This window comes from Dermacentor albipictus, chromosome 3 (genome assembly GCF_038994185.2).
Source record: "Dermacentor albipictus isolate Rhodes 1998 colony chromosome 3, USDA_Dalb.pri_finalv2, whole genome shotgun sequence".
Classification (NCBI taxonomy): Eukaryota; Metazoa; Arthropoda; class Arachnida; order Ixodida; family Ixodidae; genus Dermacentor; species Dermacentor albipictus.
Genome location: NC_091823.1, coordinates 120,253,158 through 120,262,963, shown reverse-complemented (window position 1 = coordinate 120,262,963; position 9,806 = coordinate 120,253,158). Strand labels below are relative to the sequence as shown.

General features: G+C 43.9%; 1 protein-coding gene across 2 annotated transcripts in view; it reads left to right on the top strand.

Annotated features, from left to right (window-relative positions):
• Positions 1 to 373: 373 nt before the first annotated feature.
• LOC135919483 (solute carrier family 45 member 3-like) overlaps positions 374 to 9,806 on the top strand; it is a 161,168-nt gene continuing 151,735 nt past the window's right edge. For both annotated transcript variants that reach the window (XM_065453337.2, XM_065453335.2), the window contains exon 1: positions 374 to 420. In XM_065453337.2, coding sequence (XP_065309409.2) covers positions 389 to 420 — 32 coding nt within the window. In that variant the 5' untranslated portion in view covers positions 374 to 388. The remainder of the gene's footprint in view (positions 421 to 9,806) is intronic.

The window sequence follows — 9,806 nt, the reverse complement described above, 5'->3', positions numbered from 1 at the left end:
TTCGGGGAAGAGGAAAAGGGCGGGGAAGTCACAAAGTTAGCATTACGTGAAAGAGAGAGGGAGAGAGTAAGCCAAATGACGGTACGTGGCGCAGCGCGTAGGGACGTGAAAAAAATAAGAGAAGTAAACTTGCCCAGAAAAAGAAAACAGACATCCGCTAGAGAAGCGATTCGACTTTCACAACAAAACAAGGACACGTGCGAGCGCAAGAACACCTACCGCACACCTAGCGCCGCCAGATCAGCGTGAGACGACGTGATGGACGCGTCAACGCCCCCACAGTGCCCTACGCCGCGGTGCTACTGGTAAATCTGTCACCGCAGTGGAATTGAGTATTTCGGTGGAAATTGCGTGGACCGTGAACAGCGCAAAAATACATCGGACTATCATGGCTGCGCCGATAACGACTGTGGCAGAAGGGTGAGTGTTGACTGCGAATATGGAATCGTCTGTGACGAAGGGTAGCTCACTCCGAGTCAAGTTCAACGCTGAGGCTGCAATCTTGGTCTGTATACTGATCCTTGGTCCTTGCTAGCTTTAACCTAACATTCTACATATTAATGATAATGGAGGATTGCTATCCAAACCACTCAGGATTCTTCCGTGCTACACTCTAAAAACTAAGAGAGTGCCGGGCACTCCCTTTGAGGGAGTAGCGGCTTGTCCCATATTTCACTCTCTTTTCGAGAGTAGATCGACCCTCTTTGAGAGAGAGTAGGTCAACTCCTGTTGACAGAGTTTTGTTACTCCGCCGCAAGGGATTGCTAGTACTCTTCTGCAGAGTGATAATACTCTTCCCACAGGGAGTGCTAGTACTCTTCCGCAGAGTGGTAATACTCTCACCGTAGGGGTAATGGCACTCCACTAGACCGAGTACTTCTACTCCCCCAAACAGAGTGCAACTACTCTTCCCAATACCCTCTTAGCGAAGTCCTGGCCACGCATGCAGACAGGAAATCAGATCAAATTAGGGTCGCTGATACACCGTTCTCTAGGCGGCTCCTCAGACTCAGTGGCCCAATTCCAAGCGGCCTTCAGAATAGGCGTGAGCAATGTTATGCAGGATTTTAAAGTCATTTTTGCTGGCTATTTGCTGCCTACCATGAGTCGTGACGGCTCGTAATCGGCCTATGCGTATGTGTCCCGAACGCCACTGCGGAGAAAAAAAAGCTAATTCACATTTAATCCGCAAATATTTTCGCATATTTCACAATCAGGAGACACATAATCTAATTAGAACACAATAGTCGACGGAATCACACACTTATGGAGAACCACATTGCTCTATACATCACGTGGATTCGAACCCACGTACACTCGCATCTATACAATTCAAAGCACACATCCTAACCATTACACCACAAAGCCACCACGCTCAGTCGTGTTGTTTTAGAACTTATATACATAACAAATGTATTTGAGGAATCGGCTGCGGTTGTTGGAGTTTCTCTGCAGTGCGCTGTGCTGTTGTGTACTGGAATACGTTTGCGTTTGCATCATTTCCATTCCTTGCTACGACTAACGGAGGAATACAACGTAGACGACGACGTGAGAACTATTCACGGCTTGTCGTCACCCCAGGAAAATAACAAATGCGCCGTTCAGCTCACCATCGAGTGCTTTTCCAGTCCATGCATTATATGTTCTCCGAAATTACGCGGATACAAAGTATCGTGCCAACCATCCACGTATGTGAATTTAAGTCGCGCGTATACTGGTGAGCATTTCTGTTTATTTTTTCCGCCAGTTCCATTCGTATGTGGTCAACTGCGATGCCAGTACCAGGCATTTCGACGTGCCTCACGCTGCCGTGTAGGCGTTCTTTTCAGGTGCATTAGTTTAGAGTTTGGTTCAGTCCGCTGTGAGCTGTTGTCCTGCATTAGCAGCGGATCGTTAGCGTTTTGAAGAGCACGCATTCCAGCATTTGGAGACTGCTTATGCCGATAGCCGCGTCACATGCATTGGCACGCATGTTTAAATGAGTAATGTGTCCACTTGTTACGCGTGCACTGCTCGTATCCTGTGGCAGTGCTCGTTCTAAAAGCTTCGAAGACCATCTACATTCATACGTGTGTTCAATATATATGCACAGGATAGACCTGCCGGCTAGTTGGTTGAGCATTTTAGAAGAAACAGCGCAACACAAGGACGACGCAAAAACATGGACAACACCACGAAGCGCTGGTGTGGTCGATGCTTTTTTTCGTCCTGGTGTTAGCGCTGTTTCTTCTTCCACGATACACGCACACCACAGGTACGCGAAAGTTTAGGAGTATAGGGCGTTAACTTTGTTTTCCCCGTTTCCTCTCAGTGTCAATGGCACAATGCGTTGCCCGAAATAGCGCACGCTTACCCCCATATTCAGAAATGCATCATAACTTGAAGCCCATGCTTGACTTGATCTAAATGACGCAAGTCGTGAACGCACCAAAAGAAAGGCAGTGAGCGTCTGGGGGACGTTCGCACCAGGCGTCGTTTATATAAAGTCAAGCATGGGCTTTGTATTAATATACATTTCTGAATACGGTGGTTAGTCATCTACTTCTCACAGAAAATGTCGAAGAAACGCCCACCAAAACCAGGCACATTCGTAAACCTAACTAGGCAATACGAAGCTCCATAGAAAAAGAGTGGTATTAAAAGCTTTCAGTATTTTTCTTTACTCCAAAATGGTTGCGCTCTCGTGGTTTCAATGTACAGAGATGATGCAGCGTTAGCTAAAAAGCATGAATTTCCGAACTCCATGCCAAAATAAGCTTGTAAAATTATTTAGGTGCTAGAAACCAGGGTTTGTAGCGATCCTTGAAAACCCTTTATTTCTAAAATGCCATTTTCAAGGCATTGAAAAGCCTGGAATTTTTAGAAGTACTGGAAAGTCCTTAAATTTGTACACTTGGCTAGACATAGCAGACATTGCCAAGTGTTTTTTTTCCCCTTCTGTGACATTCTTCGCATGTCACAGAGAATTGTCTGTGGAGGTAATAGAAGGAAAGCGACATCCTTAATTAAAGTTCAAATTACAAAGGAGCTGCAGATACCAGTTTTAGGCACATGGAACCGGCGACAAATGTACTTGGAGGAGCAGAAGCAGGAAGCTCAACGGTTGAGGCATTCAAAGAAAAGCCGTGATGAGTAAATTGAGAGCTACAGACACAATAAAAGATCACCTTTCTCCGGTGCTGTGTTGTTCCGCGATCTTGAGCGCGCGCGCGCGCGGTGGAGAACTCCGAGTGAAAAAGTAGAGCGCTCGCTACGCGTTCCTTTGAACTGCGGCGGCCTGTTCTCTTAGAAGCAAAACGATGTGTTCTTTGCTTAGCGTGCATGAATGATACATTGCCATGTTCGGGGCCAGCCACCTACAGTTGAAGCAGAAGATCACGCTACGTTTTGTTCTCTATTGCCGCAAGAGTAGAACTACTCTCTCTCTCTGAAGGGGGAGAGTGAAAAGCACATTTCACTCTCTCCTTGGTGAGAGAGTGAACAATGCATTTCACTCTGCTCGACATTTTGCGAGAGTAAAACGACGCTTGGAAGAGTGAACCGGCCGCTTCACTCCTGCGATACCCTTCCTAGTTTTTAGAGTGTAGCTTTCCCTTTACTTTTGTCATAGTCATGATAATGGAGACTTTGTTTCAATACCACTCAGAAATTCAAGAATTGCCACGCGAAAATGTGCACGCACAAAATAGTGTTGATAAAAGAGGACGCGGTGTAATAATGGCCGTTAAGAAACCGAGCCGCTGTGTGCCGATTCCACTTTTCAGTGAAACAAACTGCGAGTTTGATTTATATTATTTCTATAAGTTGGAATGTTTTCTGTGTTGATTATCAGCCTCCAAACGGAAGCATATCTGAATAGCTGAATTTAATGTCCGCTTTTGTGTTTTGAGTAGTTCAAAATAAGCTTGGGTTAGTCCTTGATGGCGACGTGAAAACGGATCTTCTATCTTTTTCTCAGTTCAATAAATTTAAAAAAATCTTCAACGGCTACGGTTTAAGAAACGTTATCGAGGGGCCAACGCGGTTACAGAAATCAACGTCAATCGACACGTTCATTACCAACTATGTCAGAATCCTTATAGTCCGGTGTAACTTGCTACCCAGCAAAATGATCGCCTATCTAGAATCATTTGATTTTATTGCCAAGATGCCCTTAGTCAACATAAAGCCTCGCTTGAAACATATCTCAGGGCATAAACTATAATGCGCTTGGGCATTTTCGAAGTTGGCTGCGCAACACGAACTGCAACTACGTTTTTGATATCACAAACCTTGAGGAAGCTTATGACACCTTTAGCGATGCATTCAAATTAGTGTATGAAGCATGTTCTCCATACATCTTCAAAAGATGCCTCCTAGAGGACGTAGTCCATGGATTGACGCACAATGCCGAAGGATCATGGACAAAAAAATTTTTGTTATCACCGTTTTACACGTTAGAAGTGCGTCAGTGACCCTTCAGAATTTAGGTGCTATCGAAATAAATTAACTTCATTCTTGCATCAGGAAAAAAATATAGATAGATTTCTTTATTGTAATACGACGAAGCGTAGTGATCTCGTTTGGAAAAAAATATTTAATCACATTTTAAATCGGAGGCCAAATCTACGTGATGAACTTGAAATTAGAATAACAGATGAGAAGATTTAAGGACATACATTTCAAAGTTGTTTTAATGAACACATTTTTTGGTTAGTTAAGAGGGTTTGTAACCCCGAGTCTAAGTATCTTGCATCGCGTACTCCTGAACGAGAGTTTCGCTGCCCTCACGTGCTTCGTAAATTCACAGTCATTTTTTGGCTTTCGGGAATAGCAAATCTAAGGACATAAGTACCTTCAAAATCCTGCCGATAAAGTACGTCACTAATGAAATCAGCTCAATTGTAGAGTATATTTTTAACTTATGTAAGGCGAATGGTGTATTCCCAAGAACATGCAAATTGCAGAGGTGGCTTCACAAGGGTGGCGATGGAATCAACTTGTGCGACTACCGACCAATTTCAATCTTACCGGTCTTTTCTAAGTGCTTCGAAAAAGTTCTTTAAAAAATAATAATAACCGCTTGTAACAAGCGTAGATTACTCACACCCAATGAGCAAGGTTCTAGTAAACACTTTTCAACCTAGACTGCTCTCCTTTATCAAAAGGCACTAATATTCGATGCCTTTCAATGCAAGGAACTTACACATAGAATTTTCATAGATTTTCCTAAGGGGCTCACCCGGATAAACCATTAGACATTAGTTTCTAAACTTGGCTTTTACTGATTCCTTGGCATTTATATATTTCTTTTAATAATTACGCCATATTTTCCATCTCGCTGTATATAAGTGGTAATGAGTAATCATTTATCTGAGCTTAAACGCATTGCTGCTGGTGTCCCCCAAGAAAATATTTTGGGGCCATTACTATTTCTTCTATAGATTAATTACATTAATGTCTTTATTGGCTGCTCTCCCACTTTTGTCATTTATACAGACGGCAATAGTTTATTATTTGGCGTGCCTAATATGATCGAACTTAAAAAAGATGCTATCAATACTTATAGGTTACTGCGCAATTGATCCTTAACGAATTCATGACTAAATACATTTCGGAGAACCACAGCCGTTCTTTTCAGACCGCGTAATGAGCTAACGTCTTGAAACAGCGATGTATCGACGGCTGCCCACAATGTGTAGAGTATCGGGTATATTATCAGGGTCGCAATACGTACTGACTAAACAGCACTAAAAAATGTTACGTAAGGCTCTAGTTTGTTCGATTATTAGTTGCTGCTACTTATATTGGGGCACCAACACATTTACCAACACGAAACGACTGCACATAATTTAGAAGCGGGCTTTTTTATTCTCCATATGCTCTGTATCCCTACAACGCCATACCGCGGAGGCTTTTCTACCCTTGGCATAATTCCAATCCCAGAGCAGTATATTAACATACTATTAGGAAATACGTACTAATAATGGGTCTGGGAAGGCAATTTAATTACTCCCACGTTGGAGAATTGGACGCACAATCACCATAACCACAACGCTTGTCCTGGAAGCTAATGGTTCACAGCAAACCACAGTACTAAACTATGATCGGCAAAGCTCGTCATATAATTTTCCTCGCGTGGTCAACAAGGTGATCGTTCTTCAGAAAAAAGACGATGATGAGTGTGTTCATTTATGCCGTTTTGCAGTGTAATAGTTTTCCGTGTGCACAATATGTGTGTATACAGGGTGTCCCACGTAATTTGAGCCATAAATTTAAACATGAAAGGCGCGTCGGAAGCGAATTGAATTGAACGCATACTATTCGCTATAACCTATAGTAACTCAGGCAAGTTTTTGTTTCCTGCATAACTCACTAATTAATTAGGCTTAATTACCTAAGATTTCATTTATTGGCTGAGCACCCCAAGTATGATAGGCAGATTTGTAAGGCAAATTTGATAGGCGGACTGTAACTGACGATGTGTGTGCTGTTTGTGCGCTCTCTCTCTCCCTCCTTCCCGTCTTTCATCCCCCCCCCATCCCGCTCCCATGTTTAGGGTAGCAAACCGGTTGAGCTAAACTGTTTAACCTCCCTCCCTTTCCTTCTCCACTTTTTCCTTCCTTCCTTCCGTAGAGAAGCTTCAGAAACCACCGATTGACTTGTTTCCCGCACGATACGTCTCATGTAGTCCTTTTTTACGAGGTTAGAAAAAAAGCTCGCGAAATAAGGGGAAAAAAAGTCACGTGACAGAGCGCTTCCTCATTGCGATCGTGCTGCTCTCAAGCGTGCGTTCGATGAACAAGGTCGGCTCGCTCTAGATGACGGTGAAAATACATGCTGCTGGCCGAGCGCTGCCGAGGAGATACGCCCTGTTGCTTCCCCGTCGCCCATCACGAGGCAGCCGACGTTGTTCACCGTACTCACGCTTGAGAGCAGCACGATACCACTGCGCAAGGGGTCCGTCACGTGGATTTTTTTTTTCGCGGGCTATCTTTGCAACCCGGAAAAAAGGACTAGGTGAGACGTGCCGTACGGTAAAGAAGTCGATCGGTGGTTTCTGAAGGCGCTCTACAAACGTGCGTGTCATACTTGGGGTGCTCGGCGAATGAATTAAAATTTGGCTAATTAAACCTAATTAATTAATCAGTTATGGGGAAAACAAAAAACTTACCTGAGTTACTATAGCTATTGTGAATAGTATGCGTTCTGTTCAAGTCTCTTCCGATGCGCGTTTCATTCTTAAAATCTTGGCTCAAGTTGCGTGGGACACCCTGGGTATATAAACGCTGCTTGTTGGGATATAGACTGTGTAAATAGCGTGGAAGCTGTTGTATTTGTATTATTACGGAAATTTGGGCTTTTGCTTCACTGTCTGTAAAGCCCAAGTATCTGTAGGGGGCGTAGAACTTTAGTCAAACCTTTGCATAGGCTTTTTGTATGCGCCCCTCGACATTCCTGCGTGTTCTATAAATTTCTTTGATTTGATCTCTAGAAAAGCGAGCTTTCGCATGTACGATGCCGTATTTATTCATTTACTGTACCTTGTAGGCGTAAATTCGATTAGCAAAGAGACAGGCGATGCTCAAATGCAGAAGAAAAAAAAAACAAAATGCCTCAGGATAACAAAACAAACCAATAAGCAACAACGTCGTCCAGCTGTTAAAGCGCAGCTGTTGAATTAGGCATATAAGTTAGAAAAAAAAAAGAACTGCCGGTGAACGAACAGAAGCGCACATTAAAAAACGGTACTTTGACTCAGATGATGTAGGCGGGAGGTTTGCCTAAACAGTCTCCGTTTTCTCATCTCTGCTTGTCTGTTGGGCTGACTAATGAAGCACGAAAGGTATGCCATCGATAGTTTGATTTTGGAACGAAATACTGGGAATGTGAGGCAGCGTTATGAAGTTTGACGCACAGTTTCAACATGTGGTTCATACGTGACGCAAATTAAATATCTGAGTAGCGCGCCTTGAATACGCGATTGTTCTTGTACATTTCAAGCAAAGCAATAAGGATGATGTCATGTACGAAGGGGCACTGTGCGCGAGTACAGGCAGCCTAATGATGTTACTGTGTTTGCGGCACAAATGCAATAAAACATCCGGGGCCAGTGCCACATAAAAAAAAAGCGGGCTGATGGAAGTTTAAACGACGAAACCGATGCTCTCACGAAGCAATAGCTTTGGCACGCTTTTTCACTTGTACTGAAGCTAACAGGTATTGGCAGTTTTTTTTCCCAATGTGATTTCTAGGTTCATTTTTACTGCAGGGCTTTCCACAGCGAATACAGGAGCGCACGTGTGCGGATAAAGAACCTCGACCACAGTTTCGCAGCGGGGTTAAAATCTGAGGATGCAGAACGACGCGCGTGCTTCGCCAGTTTTATTGCGCAGAGCCCTAACTACTGTCTTGGTTTTGTGAACTTGTAAAAAAAAGTACGTAATGCAAGACGGTAGTAGTGCATCCAGTGACAGCTTAATGCGTTACGATATCATTGGCTGTTCGTTCACTGATGTCGAATTTGCTCGTTACCAACAGCTCCAAACATTGCCCTAAATAATAATAGTGATAATAATAATACTAATAATAATTCGAGGACACTTAAGCACCTCTCATGGGTTGTGAATGCGAAAGCACTATTGTCCACTGGAACGTCGCTGAGCGGTCCTTCGAGTTATGAACTCTTCGCAGGCAAGCGAACGCGTGGAGACGCTTGGCGCGTTTTTATTTGGCGCAGTTAGAACGCGGGCGAGAGCTTGCGCTGACGAGGAACGCGCGAGTAACACAGGCTTCCGAGAACGAGGATGACGTGGCGTTGTGGCGACGCCCTCTCCCCTCGCGCGACGCTTGGCGTACTATGGCGGCAGCAGGCGTTCCCTTTCACCCGATCTGCTACGTCGGGGTCCGAGCCAGCGTCACGAGCGCGACGTGGCGACGCAACCAACGGGAGGTTAAAATTAGCTGCTACAGAAGCAGCCGGCTATTTCGCTCAATGGGTCATTTGACGCTTTCGCGTCAATAATAAGATTACTACTACTACTACTACTACTACTACTACTACTACTACTACTACTACTACTACTAATAATAATAATAATAATAATAATAATAATAATAATAATAAAAGTGGAGTCTTTCATAGTTGTGATTAAGTGCCCCAGAATCACTGCAGTGAGAGCAGTCTGTGAAAACACGCCGAAATGTCACCGAGTAACCCAGTAAGCTATTTATGCAGTCCTCATAATGGAAGAAAATTTGCTTCAATGAATGTGGCAATTTGTGACCGTAATGAAGCCCCTGTAACCATATTTCTCTATAGAAAGAATTGCCATACATCGGGAGTGCGCTAACCTTTAATGCCGAGGCACTCTTAGCCTCAAACCATCCACTTAGCAGTAAATACGTAAGTTCTTATCTCGCATCCGTTTCGGGCTTCTTCAATAACTAATAGAAAACGTGACTAGTGGCAGGACCAACATTGTAGTTTCAACAAAAAGAAAAAAAGAACGATTATCTATATTGCGCTAGGTGTGGGGCACGGTTAGTTGGTAATCCATGATGATGTGCCCAGCGTGAAAGTGGACTAATTACGCTATTCCCTGTTACCTGCAAGGCAGTTAGTAGCGCTAAAAAAATTAATTCTGGGGTTTAACGCGCCAAAACCACTTTCTGATCATGAGGCACGCCGCATTGGACGACTCCGAAATTTCGACCACCTGGGGTTCTTTATAGTGCACTTATATGTGAGTACATGGGTGTTCTCGCATTTGGCCCCATCGATATGCGGCCGCCGCGGCCGGGATTCGATCCCGCGACCTCAGCCT